Source organism: Strix aluco, chromosome 4, assembly GCF_031877795.1.
Source record: "Strix aluco isolate bStrAlu1 chromosome 4, bStrAlu1.hap1, whole genome shotgun sequence".
NCBI classification, from domain to species: domain Eukaryota; kingdom Metazoa; phylum Chordata; class Aves; order Strigiformes; family Strigidae; genus Strix; species Strix aluco.
The window spans coordinates 120,291,702-120,305,561 of record NC_133934.1 but is presented as its reverse complement, the minus strand read 5'-3'; the positions used below and the strand labels follow the sequence as shown (position 1 = coordinate 120,305,561).

At 45.5% G+C, this 13,860-nt stretch overlaps 1 protein-coding gene and 1 non-coding gene across 3 annotated transcripts; both read right to left on the bottom strand.

Moving 5' to 3' along the window:
• Positions 1-6,073: 6,073 nt before the first annotated feature.
• Positions 6,074-13,860, bottom strand: EIF5 (eukaryotic translation initiation factor 5). 2 transcript variants are annotated; one of them, XM_074825188.1, is made up of 12 exons: positions 13,715-13,860; positions 13,352-13,544; positions 11,089-11,368; positions 10,735-10,816; positions 10,347-10,519; positions 9,910-10,021; positions 9,108-9,247; positions 8,429-8,587; positions 8,079-8,240; positions 7,644-7,808; positions 7,237-7,371; positions 6,074-6,473 (listed from the first exon to the last, which is right to left on the bottom strand). In XM_074825188.1, the coding sequence occupies exons 3-12, from the start codon at positions 11,158-11,160 to the stop codon at positions 6,381-6,383; spliced, it is 1,293 nt and encodes a 430-aa protein (XP_074681289.1). In that variant the 5' UTR covers positions 11,161-11,368; positions 13,352-13,544; positions 13,715-13,860; the 3' UTR covers positions 6,074-6,380. The 2 variants fall into 2 exon arrangements, with proteins under 2 accessions (XP_074681289.1, XP_074681290.1); XM_074825189.1 differs by lacking the exon at positions 13,715-13,860 and adding an exon at positions 11,897-12,041 and having other exon boundaries at positions 13,352-13,685.
• Positions 9,455-9,578, bottom strand: LOC141923648 (small nucleolar RNA SNORA28). The gene has a single exon (XR_012623364.1). It is a non-coding gene; the product is annotated as a small nucleolar RNA SNORA28 (small nucleolar RNA).

The window sequence follows — 13,860 nt, the reverse complement described above, 5'->3', positions numbered from 1 at the left end:
GGTAGGATCCAGCCCGCTTCCCTTACAGACAGGTTTCCCTTCCCTTTTTCTGTACTGCTCCACCTCAGCAGAGACTGCTCTTCTGGAGGTGGTGTCTTCCTGACAGCAGCCTGAGTGGATGTGGTTACCACATTGTTCTGACCTCATGGGACCCGGCTGGCATTGTTTGATCGTTTAAACTGGTTCTTCAGTCTTTGTTAAAAATCCACTGACAGTCAATGACTTTTTCCTTAAAATTGCCCCTTCTGCATCCTGGATCTTACACAGGAGTCTTTCAGCAGAATAAATGGAAACTAAAATCTAGCCATACCGTTCACAGAGAAGGCACGGAGAATGCAAACTCCTGGATTAAATGTCAGATGATAAATAAGAATCTGAAAGACATTATTTAAAATCCCATGACTTGCCCCACACAGAGCAGTATTTTCCTGTCATTGCAGCTGTGCTCCTGCTTCCCATTTCTCCCGAGTGTGCTTGCCCACTGTCTGTAGCCACCCCGAGCCCCACAGCATGTCCAGCTGGGAATGCAGAATGTCCAGCAATGCAGAATATGAGGACAGGCTGAAGGAACAAGGAAGGCAGGAGATGGAAGCCTTTAAATCCAGGTTTCCCAGCCTCAGAGAGCACATGAAAAACCCTTAGTCTCTTTATTTAGTCTTTTCCTTCTTTATTTAGTCTTTTCCTATGTGAACTACTCCAGTCACAATTTGTATACCTGTAACTTTGTCCATGATTATTCATTAAATAATTAATAGTTTATTAACAATTCCCTGACAACACAGGGTTGGGATTCTCCTGGGGAAATATACTTTCCTCGTTTTAAAGCTGCCACCTGTCTACCTTAATTGCGCAGATATAAAGCCACTGATGTCAGTGCTGTTAGCTGTGTTTTACTAGTATCAGATAAGATATAAAAATCAGTATCAAGCAAAAATTCAGAGAGAATAATACAAGAGCCACACAAACTTCCTGTTGAGGAGTTCCAAGTGCTGATACTTCTTTTATTTGCAACGCGTGGTTGAAGTGCCTATGACCCTAGGCTCAGACCAGAGCTTTCCTTTGCATCATCTCATTCCCCCTTGAGAAAGAAAATACTGTGCAGAAAATGCATCCAGCACCATGGCAATGAGATAAGATTAGCAGTGGAAAAACTAGCACTCTCCAGCTCCAGCCTCAGAAAATGTCAGGGACCTGGGAGCAGGAACAGGCTCTGCAATCTCTTCCCCTGCCTCACAGGTGCATGGCTGTGTTCAGGATCAGCTCCGATACGGTGCAGCCAAGTAACCTTGGAGCTGAGCCACTGGAAGGAGCAGTGTGAGAAAGAGCTGGGAGGAGCCCAGTCTGGGGCCTCCCCACCTTGGCACTTAGGCTGGGGCCCTTGTAAAGCTTGTGTACCTGTGCCCAGCCATGGGCCTTGCTGATCCTGGCCTTGCCTTACTGACCTGGCTTCTGGGCTTCACCCTGGACCTGCCCCGTCACGACGGATTTGTGTGGCCATCACTCGGAAGCTAATGGCATCCCATTCACGGAAACCCAGAACGCAGCTTTTTGCTGAGGATAAATTACTAGAGCTGAAGCTATGTAGCAAACACCAACTTTGAAGCATGTGCAAGTAGGAAAACTGATGTCTGGAAAAGATGGTTGAACATTTATTGGATTTCCCTGACACTCATCACAACAGGAGGAACCATTCCCTCCGTTTTACTGACAATGGTCAGGTGAACTACTGGTTCTTAGGTTCCTAACCCAAGGTATTGAAGATTTTTTTTTTTCCTCTGAAAAACATTAAGGAGTTTCAGAATTTTACTGAATTAAAGGCAGCATCACCTGAGTGCTGGGGCCATGTCCTTGATGAATGTAAGGAAGCTGGGGAGATACCCTGGTGCTGGTCCACACTAGGTAAGGAAGTGACATCCTGGGAAAGCTGGTCAGCGGCTCCAGAACAGCTCCCCACCAATTCCAGGTCTGGAGACAGACTCTGACACCTCTGTGGCAGCAAGATGATTGTCTTCAAAATGGAAAACATAGACAATGCCAGCAGCCTGTCAAGCATGTAAGCAATCCTAATGGCTCCAACAACTTTATAAGATTTAAGCTGAAATTTAAACCTGCAAACAGTATTTCACAGATAAGGCTTTAAAGAGCATTGCTTTCAAGCTGCTTTTTATTGTCTTTATTTCTGGGTTTTCTGTTCCACATCTTCACGGTTCAGTGGTGTTACTGAATGCCAAGGAGTCAATCCTCAGCAACAGCCCTCCAAGGCTCTTTCAGAGTAATTAGTTTGAGAAGAAAATAGCTGCCACAGTTTGGAAGACTAATTGGTGGGTCAGCTACTTTTGTTCCATCTCTCCTTGCCATTTCCGTTCACTGGCTTCACCGGGAGCCCAGAATTGCTGGGATCTTTATTGCTACCCTGTAGCAGCCCTCAAATGAGAGGACAGCTCCGTTACAGATCGCTACATTAACTGCTTCTTGGTGATACCTCTTCTCTTTAAACATCAAGGTTCAGAACTTGCACAACTGGAATACACCCACATACAAAGTGTTACTTATTAAGAGTTATAAATCAACTCTTTTAACTCTGTGGTACACCTGGCTAGCAACAAATCAACCAAGCTGTTTGACTTGGGTGGAGATTGGGATCTTTCAGTGAGCATCTCAACGCAAAGAAAAAAAAAAAATCTCCGCAGGGAGGAATGATGGCCTCGTTGCAATGCCTCACGCAAGTGACCCTGCAGAGCGAACTGCACCCCATTTAAAAAGCTGACCTCTTTGGGGGTGTTGCATCGCAGTTACACTGGCTGGGGCAGCTGCTACCACAGCAAGGGAAAATAAGAAGTGTTCAGCACATTACTATGCCTACTGCAGTCCCTTCAGATCACTTTTATCTTTAGTCACTACCTTGCTACAAGCCTGAGCTGTATGCTCTCAGGAGCAAAGAGCATCCTTTTATGCAATACATGCCTACTGTATCCAGCTGAGTGGGGCCCCAGCCTCTAATGACAATTTTTAGGCTCTCATTGACAAAAGTCAAAGCTGCAATTTTACTTTTTATACACACAACAACAATCAGGATTTCAAATGCCGGTTGAAGCCACTGAGCTCCTTTCATCTGCTGGTGATGCTGCCTCAAGCAAAGGCGTCAGAGCAGAGAAGCTCCCCGTTGTGCTGGATGAAGAGGAGCCCCCGATGAAGGCTGCTGAGCTCCCGACCACAGGCTCCTGGAGGGAGATGAAGGTTTGTAAAGCCAAGGCTGAGGGACCCGCCGCTAGACCTTCCACCTGCCAAACTGCAGCATTCCCGCTGAGGTTTTGAAACGGAGAGACTATAGGGTACGAAGTGAGGGAAATCACCCAACACTGTTTCCTTTCTAGGTGCCAGGAGTGTCTTTGAAGCTTCGAGCAGATCGTATCTAAGCACCAAGTTGCCTTTTGAAGATGTACTTGTTGCTTTTAATCAGATAGCAGCAGCAATAAATTCAAAGACTCAGGAAACTCCTAAATCAGACTTCTTCCTTCCTAAAGAAATGCTTGCAAAATGAACACTCATTTGTATTAGCTGGTGGAATCCCCAGTTAACGATCTGGGATGGAAACAGCACTATGTATGTGAAAATAGGGTAAAAAGTGTAACTCGGTGCCAGGAATTCCCTATTTAGTGGTAGTCTCAGTGCTTCTAGAAGCCTCCCCCATGTCCAAATATTAGGGTACCACTTTATAATAGACTTAATCTGATCTTAATCTGATGTGGACTATTACAGACAAGAACACTTTCACTCCCTGCATGCTTCCACTATGTTTACCCCAAATCTACCATCATATAGCTTTGCTATGACACCATCAGTTCACTGATCCTAAGGAAAACTGTTTTTTTGGTGGATTTATTTCCTAGTTTCCCTGCTGGAAGGAACAGGTCTGTCTCACTAGTCACTAGGTCTTGGGGTAGAAAAAAAGATTATCCCCTTTGGTGGGAGCCTGCAATTACACTCAAACCTGCTCTAAAATGAAGCTAACTACACCCTAAATGAAACTTCACCGTGTCACTGCCAGCAGCAGCCACCACCACACAGCACGTGCTTCAGACAGAAACCTCCTAGTCACATCCTAGAGATGGCATCAACCCAGATCTGCAAAGCCGCAGCTGCAGGCCATCAGGGTGGAACCACCGATTATTCTGGTGAACCATGCTGACCTGCAGTAGCTAAGATCAGGCTTGGAGGATCAGGAGAGGCACTGCCGGCGTGGCAGGGGACTCTAGTGCAGTTAGTGAAGGGGCCATAACACTTCTCAATGTCGCAGCTGTGACGCACTCCTGGGAAAGAGCCAGGCTTCCCCTTACTCCCTCCGCAAGCAGGAATGCTGCTCAGAACAGCGAAGCCAACTCAAACCCCTACCCAGAATGCTCCTCCAGTCTACAAGCACTCACCTCCCACTGCAACAGGCGGGCTACCAGGGAGGCACAGCTTGAGAAGCCTCATACCCCCTGGAGATACTAATTTCAATTTTGGGGTCTCCTAGTAAACCCAAGCTGTTGGGCAGGACGCCCAGGGCTGAAACCTTCCCTCCAACTAGACAGGGTTTTTAACCCTTCCCTCTCAAGCTTCTGTCAGCATTCTGAAGTTCTAGCCTTTTGCCTCAAAAAAGTTACACAAGTTCTAGTCTCTAATTGCTACACACATGAAAACCCACCCCTAGTTTTCCACAGCAGTACCAGGCAAAAATCAACAGCTCTGCAACAGCTACACTGTTTTCAGCTGGGATTTCTTCCGAGGATTTCAACCCTCACGCCTGGCAGGCTGTAACTGTGTGCTCACAACTGTCACACCGGGGAGGTGTGTGCCTGCCTGCCCCAGGAGGAAGAAGTGCCTTCCAGAGCGGTCACATGGGGATTAGTAATTCATCTTCCAGGTTCCCAACAAGCATACAAATTGACAATTAGTTTCAAAATACAAACCCCCAGTTTAAACAGAAAGGGGAACAAATTTTCTTTTAGAGAAAAGGAAGCGAGGAATAAACATATATTGAAATTAAAAATCATGTTTTTGTACTACTGCAATAAGCACCCATCTAAAATAAAAGAACACTTCCAAATGCTCCATGGCTTCACTCTTTTTAATGCTGTTTGCCACACCTGCTAGTGCCAAGTGACTATTTGATGCCAGGGCCACCGGCAACGCAACAGTAAGTTCACAGATCTACGCCCCACTGTTTTGGAGAGGAAAACCTGCAGCTCAAGTCACCACCATAGTAACCAGCAAACAAAATCTTCCTTCATCCAATTTTATGTTCTGCTAAAACAATCTGACTAGAAAGAGCAGCTCATCATGCACTAGAGCCTCTCTCTCAAAACTTGTGATACTGAATCTCACAATAAAAAATAAAAAAATCCAACACATTGTCATGCTCAGGTCACTCATTGTTTTCCAGAGCAAAAGGCTGAGAAGGGAAAAAAAACACCCCACACTGACAGGCTCCTAGGCCAAACCCCTTCACACCAGTTTTCCAAATTTGATGGACTAAGCTTCTCTTTGTACTATTTCTGAAGGAACCTGGTATCTCAGCATTGGCATTTAGGATCTGCAGAACACAGCTGCAGAGCTCTGCAGGCCAGCTTCAGGGGCTGCTGTGCTCAAGGATCAGGGAGCAGAGCGTGCCCTCTTCCCTCCCTCCCCTCCCCGCAGCAGGCTGTCCAGCGGCAGTACCTCCCTCAGCTCCCGTCAAAAGCACAGAAACCTGTATTTCATGGAGCTGTTTAAAAGCCTGAGGAAAACAAGAAAAAAAAAGCCAACTTATGCAATGAACACCTGTGAATGTTGTTAGAAAAAGCCTGCAAGGATCCTAAGCCAGACACTTACCTTCTGCATTTAGCAGCTGGCACCCGTACACTGTAGATTACCCAACACCTGCTTCTTGCTCAGGTTTCCAATCTCCAATGTTGCAACAGCCTCTAAGCTTTTTTTTTTTTTTGGCATCTCACTGAAGACTTTCTTGTCATTCTGTCTCAAACTTTGCATGTTTCACGAAGTTGTGTGAATACTTACTTGGAAAAGAAATAAGGGGGTTCAGAGCCACAAATGAAGATTGACCAAAATCAAATCCTTTATTTCCACAACTGTATAAATGTGCTCCAAGTATGTGTCCAACACAAGTTAGAAAAACAAAATAGAACATGCCAGTTGCAAACTAGATCAGTTCACTGACGTGCTGACTCCTTGGTATTAGGCTTAGTTACACAAGACCAGTCACAGTAAAAAGATACATTTTAGAGTACAAAGAGTAGCAGGATGTTAAGCCATTTCAGCTTGTGCACATACAAGTCACATTTCTGGCAGAAAATGCAGAGAAGTTTGCATTTTTATGCAGGAAGCTATGTTGCATCACTTTAAATGGCATCAATATCGATATCGTCATCTTTATTGTTTGCAGGCTTCACAGTTTCAACTTTAGGTACACTGGCAGTTGTAGAGTACACCACCTGGGGAGAGACAAGACACTTTTACTATAGCACCTACTTGCCATTAAACACAGTAATAATTGTAACAGCAGGAGCTGCAACACCTGCCCGCTCAACGGCCCTCCCTCCCATCTAGCGCCACGAGCTGTGTAACCCGCTGCTCCGTCTTCTGAGATGCACTGCACAGCACCTTCCAGTACAAGAACTGTACAGGAAACCCAAGTTCAAGCGTGCTGAAACTGCAACTACACCTTAACATCAGTCTCTAGAAGGCAGAGGCACACGTATGTGCCTGTAAGAAGGTTCTCATAGCCAGGAAAAAACCCACATGCAAAAGAAGTCCCAGCCACAGTCTGGAGTGTGGCTAACAGAATTTACCTAGGCCTGAATGTAAGAACAGCCACCTGTTCTTTCATCAACTTTTCTGACAAGCATACACCCCCCACTAACTCTTTTAAAACACGAGCCTTTACACATAATACCTCTTGTCATTCTTCCACTACATGAACCGCTGCTGTGCAAGAGACCGTTTGTACTGTTCCACAATGACAGTCTTTGCCTATTAAGATGCACCTGTACTGTTACAAAAATCATCTTACATAGACAAGCACCTGTGTGGCAAAAACGCTCGGACAAAGCATCAGAAACAAGGTGGTTCCTCCAGTTCCCAGTAATGCATGAAGTAAGGTATTTTAGAGTGCACCAATATGAACTACAAGACTTACACATGCAGGGACAGTGCAACCTCGGAGTTAATTATTTACAGTAAGTGAGCCTTTCCTACCTCTATGTTTTCATCTTCATCCTCTTCTTCATTACCGGAAGATTCTTCTTCAGCTTCCTTTAGCCATGTAATAAATGGTTCTGCTTTGACACGGATTTCTTTGGCAAGCTCCTTTGAAACGTATTTCTTTGAGGCCTGAAAGACAGAAATACACAGACTTTGCTTGAACACTGAAGGAGTGTACATCAGATCACACCCAAATACATCAAGAGCTTAATTTAGAACTCTAATCTCATCCCGCTGACTTGAACAGCCCATCTTTGAAAAAGATGCTTCTCCCAGACAGTAACTTCTCTCGAATTAGTCATTTAGAGACATCTGCACAAGCTATTACACCAGAACAGAGAAGCCAGATGCAGCGTACTACACTCAGGTCCTTGGCTAATATGTGAAATACTACCCCTTACCTTTTCTGCCCAGCCAAGGATGACTTCTTCTTCCAGAAGATCTGCATCATACATTTCCTTCAAAATATGTGGTATTTTAGAAATAAGCTGAGACTGATGCATGGCTACCACACACTCAAAGCCATGGAGAAGGTACCTCTGAGCCTTCTTATTGTTGTGGCAGAACTAGAATTGTGAGAAAAGCAAAAGCAATTAAGTTACCTTTTTTCTCCTCTCTAGGAAGAGCTGCTGCTTCTGGCTGCAACTCAATTGAGATAACAAAACTTACAACAGCTCATACTATCCCTCCCAGCAGTTCCCCCTAGCTAAGGGTTAAAAACAAAACAAAAAAAAGCCTTCCCCACAGTACCAAACAATCCAGAACTGCGTCAAGCAGTTGCTACAAAAAGTCAACCCAACAGTTATTATGTTGTGTGCAAAAGAAGAACTGCTTACACGAAGGAAGTGACGCCTGTATTTCCTTATCTGTTCACGAATCTTTTCATCGAAAAGGACTTCAGTGAGAACTAGTGGGCCCATAGCCTTTACATCCAGTCTCTCTGCTTCTGCTACAATGTCTTTGTCAGAAGTATCAATGACGCCTTCTTCCTTCTTTTTCTATGAAGACAGAAATAGAAACGCTTTAAAGCTACTGAGGTCCGTGTCAGTGCTCTATTGCACTGCTTCCTTCCCCACCACTGGTGGAATCAGTGCTTTGGCAGCTTAAGCAGCTTGCCCTCAGTCTCCTCACCAACATTTTATACAGCTCTAACAGAGTGACTACCAAGGAACCAGAGACTATTCACCTTCACAAAATCAAATAGTATGTTGACTCTCTCCTCCACTGTTCTTTCCAGGTCTTCACTAAGTGTGAGGTTCTTTGCATGGTCACTAATTTCATCCATTCTACGCCTCTGGGCTTCTTCTGTGGTGTCTTCACCCCAGTCATCATCATCTTCCTCCTCCTAAAAAACCAGAACCAAACCAACAGGTTCATACAATGTTACTGCAAGCTTAGCAATAAGCAAGTGTTGTTTCTAAATAGAGATTTGAGAGCATAAAAACAGATACTTTTGATTTTTCCCTAAATAAAGGCTTATACTACAATTTAGAAGCCAAAGATGATGGAGAAAGTGTAGATGTAGGTAAGGAGTAATAGAAGCTAGACTGAATTTGCAGCCATCTGTAGGGTTAGCTGAACTGCAGTTTTACCACTTTAGTACACTCCCAAGACTCTCCTTTTCAGGGACCTTGATTATAAAGGGTATGTACCTTTCACTTAGTAAGGAGTACAGTGATACTGAAAAGTTGATAAAGCTGCTACAGAGGAGACACAGGGCTACTTTTATTCCAGCAGTGAGGTTCTAGATACTGTTAAGAACTCTTGGTGCAACGTTGACTTGCAAGGAACAGCAGGGATTCAAAAGTTTTAAATCAGAGCAAACCACTACACCTTCCCATCTCCCCAAATTCCCTTCTACTTACCACAACCTGTGGAGGAGTAATCTCCTCTGGTGGTGGGGGTGGAAGTGTCTCATTGCTGGACACAGAACCATTCTCTTTATCCTTTCCTTTTCTGTTCTTCTTATCCTTTTCTTTCTTTCCTGTACCAGTGTCACCACTTTCTGCAATTGAATTTTAATGTTTTATTCTATGACCTAGAAAAAGCTAAAAAGTCCCTGCACCTCTGCCAAATCCCCAAGTGGTTTGGATGCTTTTATTAGCAGCAAGTTCTGTACAGTACCCATCAGCAGATACATTCAGGGTAGATGTACACCTACTGGGGAAACCCCTGGTTCCAGGCAAAGTCTTGTTTCTCATCAAGACTTAAGGTTGTCCAAGTCTATATAACAGGTGACCTCACAAAGCAGAGACCCCTGGAATAGGTTAGACTTTTCTATTCTAGCAAGCTTAAATTGCAGCAGGCAACTAGATGCTTACTACAGAGTGTTGCTTGCACAGAACAAGTACGTTAGTCAGCATTTACTATACTGCTTTTACTTCCTACTCTTCTACTTCACGATGACAGAGAGGCAAAACTGCACTGGAGCTCCTGCTGACTAGCTCTCCTCCTATTCAATTTTGTCCTGCATCCAACTCTTCAAATACTTCTACTTGGGAAGGATACAGGATCACAAGGGCAGAGACTGCTCACATTTAAACTATGCTGACCCACAAACATATTCTGGGAGTACGCTGGAGCCTTTTCACACTTTAATTAAATATGAGCTATTTGTTTTTCTTACTGAGTTCCCTTTACCCCCACCAAGTAAGTAAACACACTTACCAGGTGGGTTTTTGAGAATGAACGTGCAGAGTTTATGGTTTGTGTCAAGCATGCCTCGATAGCCACAGGCTTTGCAAGAGTTACCTATAGTTTGTTTCTTAGGATTGACATGCTGTGAAAAGAACAACCTCTAGTTAATACACCACTTACAGAACAACCATGCATTAAAGCCTAAACTTGATGTTTACATTACCATCTACACAGGACTAAGCCAGAGGTTAAATGTATCACCCCCAACCAAGCAAGTTTAGAAGTAGCTATTTAGCTCAAGAGTTTTGAACTGTTATAAATGTAAAGCCTTCCCAAAGGGGTGTGGAGGTGCGTACTGGATTTTCTTTTCAGATATTCAAGTCAGCTATTAACTTCACACCACTTCCATAAACATCTGATGAAGTGTTTCCGTAGCGCTACCATTAATACAGGTGGCAAGCACTCACCAGATCAGTTTCGGGATTCTCACACTCAGGACAGAGAACAAATTTTTTAATGAATCCATCCAACATGTCTTGCAGCTTATTCGCCTCATGAGATCCATTGACAATGTAACGGTCATTCTTAACATCAAACTGGGTCTGTGCTCCCAGCTCACAACCAAAAAATTTGGTAGGATCTGTAAAGAAAGTATAACAACCACCACTGCCCTTGTATCTTTATTGGGATTTTTAACATCAAGTAAATAGGCCATTGCTTCTGTTTATTACTCATCCTGAAATAATTCTTTCTTACAAATCATGAAAGAATGGTATTAATGCTGCATTAGCTACCTAGTACTACCACTTCAAACAAAAGCATTGAAAAAATGCTGTGTCATTCCAGACTACTTACACGTTGGAGGCCGATTAAGCGCCTTTGCAACGTCAACCATGTTGACTATAACCGTCTTTATTCCATTTCCTTTGCCCTCCACCTAAAGGAGAAAAAAAAAAAAGCGCATTTGAAGATTAAGTGACTGCAACAGCCAAACCCAGTATATATTCCCCATTTCACTACATCGTTCTGCCTTGAAGTGCGTCATCTTGGAAGAGCTAAGGTGCACTTAGTCTGGACAGAAAGAAGCAGACATCCTCCTTGCCCTGACTGGCTAATTTAATTATCATTACCTCACACCTCTCCTTCCTCTATCAGGAGAGTGAGTGGTGTGAAACACTACCTACTTACCACTAAAAGTTCTTAAGTTACCTTGGCAATCAGACGGGGCATTTTGTAGCGATAGAACTGATCTGAAACACTGCGGTTGACGTTGACAGACATTCTGCCTTATTAGTAGCTTTATCAATAAGATGAAGAGATCTTTGATTGCAGTTTTTTGGTATCTTCTGTCTGGAGAAGACGGGATGACATAAACGACTGCAAGAGTTCTCGGTCTCTGACATGAAAAAATTTTCGCCACTGAGGCTGTAAGGTTCTTGCTTGTATGCTATGTTTCCCCAATACAGGTACCAGTGGCTGCGCAACAGCTCTGCAAGTGTTAACAAACAGAAAAGAAATGAAGTTTATCTTAATGTGCACCAATCACTACAGAGCTATATAAGGGACTACATTTAGGGTAAAAATTAGGAAAAAAAATACATTCTTTATGCTACGGCTTTCTTCAGCTTGTGGAACTGAAAACAATAGCCTTGAACTGTACTAAGTAACTTTTCCTCAACTATGCTACAAGTTTCCACCCTCTTCGTTCTTACTACCCAAAAGCCACCGACAGGTTAAGACACTTTTCTGTACAATTAACTCCCGGAGGAGTGCTGTGATCAAGAAGGCAGGGAAAGGAACACTGATGTATTATGGAGACCAAGGGCTCCTGCACCGAGAGGGTCATGTGATACGTTTCAGGCTGCAGAAAGCAGGAGAAAGATCTGGAAAACAGTTTCGAACTCCACATCATAGCATGAACCTATCACACAAACCAAAGCCTGTCAGAATATTTAGAAATATCAGTAAGATGAAGCAGCAGCAATCTGTAGCCCAACATAATTTTTACATGGCTTACCAGTTTTTTGGATCGGAGTGGAAAAGAGTTGGAAATTAGGTAATTCTCCCTCTCACTTATGGATTCTCATAGCAGCTTCTGTTGAGTTTTGACTTAACAATAAGCCTGATACAAGTCTGACATAAGTTGCTTCACTGTAGAAAGCCTAGCAATGCAGAGGTACAGAGCAGTGCAGCAGCTTTTCCAGTTGATTATTTTCTTAGGGGAAGGGGGGGGAGGGGGGAGGAAGGGGAAGGAGGATGAATCCTATTATTAAAGTTGCCTTAAGCAGTATTTACATATTTAAATTAACATGTGTCTCTATAATCAGATCTAAGAGTACTTAAGCCACAACTGGTTGACTACACAGGCAACTCTTGACTACAGCACGGCTATTCTGACACGTCATCATGTTGTTATCATTAATGACAGAAGCACTGACACATTAAAATAGCCTTCTGAGTATTTATGCATAAGAGCACGCCTGTACGTTCCACACTGTCCGAGTCCCTCTGGTCAGGCTTACAATAAGGAGCAAGCAGATCTGTACGCGCCTTGTGTTCTACATTAGCCCAGATGCAGTTTTGCCCTTCCTCAGCACAAACCTCACCGGGGACTTTTTCTTTCAAGCACGAGGCTTTCTTCCCCAAGATGTCTAAAAAGAGCCACCATGTGACCTGGCCACACGCTTGCAGCAGCACTGAGGAAGCGGGTTATCTCGGTGACTGAGCATGAGCTCTCAGACAAAACGTGCGGTTTCCCCTCCTTCCAGATTACAGCTTTTGTCTGCTGTAGACTAAAGCTCCCTCTCCTGGTCCCTAGGACACCTCATCCCAAGCACCACCCCCCCCATATGCTATGTACAGAGGAAAAAGCGGGAAGGCAGATCGAGACGCTGCTTCAAAGCGCCGTTTCCCCGCCCCGCTCAGCCCTGTGATGAGTCATAAATGCAGCAATTAGCACTGACTCAGCGCTGGAAGGGATGGGGGCAGTCACCTCCAGCCACGCATGCGCTCTCCGGCCGCGAGAGGGGAGCGCTCCGCACCCCCACCCCCGGCGAACCCTTGAGGAGGAGCAGGCGCCCCCCCCTTCCCCCGCGGCGGGTTTGTAACTGCGCCACAGCCGCCCGCGCCGCGCGCCCCCTCCCCGCCCACCCACTGCACGGGGAGGCGCGGCCCCGGCCGCCGCCATCTTGTCTCGTCGCATGGCAGTGGTGGGGAAGGAAAAAAAAAAATCAAAAAAAAAACCCCATCAAAGGGGTGCAACTTAAGTTTTAGGGTGGGGTTTTTTCCTCCCTTCGTTTTTCCTTCCTCTCCCATTAAGGTTCCGCACACCGCATTACACTAAACGTCTCCCCCTACCCACCGCCCCAGCCCAGCCTAAGGCGCCCGCCCGCTCCCCTCACCTTCCCAGGACCCAGAGCCTTCCCTCAATCCTAGCTGCCCTCATCCGCCCTAGCCCAGTACTAATACTCACCGTTTTCGTCCAATAAAGACATAAACCCAACGCTGCTCGCCCCGGGCTGCGACGAAGCCGAGTGTGCGAAAAGAATAGGGCCGTGGGGGCGCTTATATCCAGACGGAGGGGGAGGCGGAGGCGGACGCCGCAGCCTCCGGGTCCCGGCGTCCTGGGGCGGGCGGTATCAGCAGGGACAGCAGTGCCGGGCAATCTGCGGGCAAAACACAATCAGGTGCATCGTTAGTGGTGACACCTGTGAGGAGAGGGAGGAGGAGGAGGGGGGAGAAAAGGGAAGGGGGGAGGGAGAGGCGGCGGCCGGCGCGCAGCGCAGGCAGAAGGGGGCGGCTGATGGGACCCCGGCAATGGCTGCCCCGTACTCACCTCTAGAATGTTCTCGCTCTGACTGAACAACGCCAAAGCTGGGATCAATCAGCCAGCGGCGTGCCCCGCCCCCCCAGCCTCCCCATTGGCTAGCAGCTCCTCTTGGAGTGAAGTTATTGGCTGAAGCCTCGCTGTCCCCCTCATCC

Coding starts and splice junctions, on each gene's coding strand:
- EIF5 (XM_074825188.1), bottom strand. CDS start 11,160: ATGTCTGTCAACGTCAACCGCAGTGTTTCAGATCAGTTCTATCGCTAC. Junction 10,817..11,088: donor TGCCCCGTCTGATTGCCAAG/GTAACTTAAGAA, acceptor TTTCTCCTTTAG/GTGGAGGGCAAAGGAAATGG. Junction 10,520..10,734: donor GCTTAATCGGCCTCCAACGT/GTAAGTAGTCTG, acceptor CTTTCTTTACAG/ATCCTACCAAATTTTTTGGT.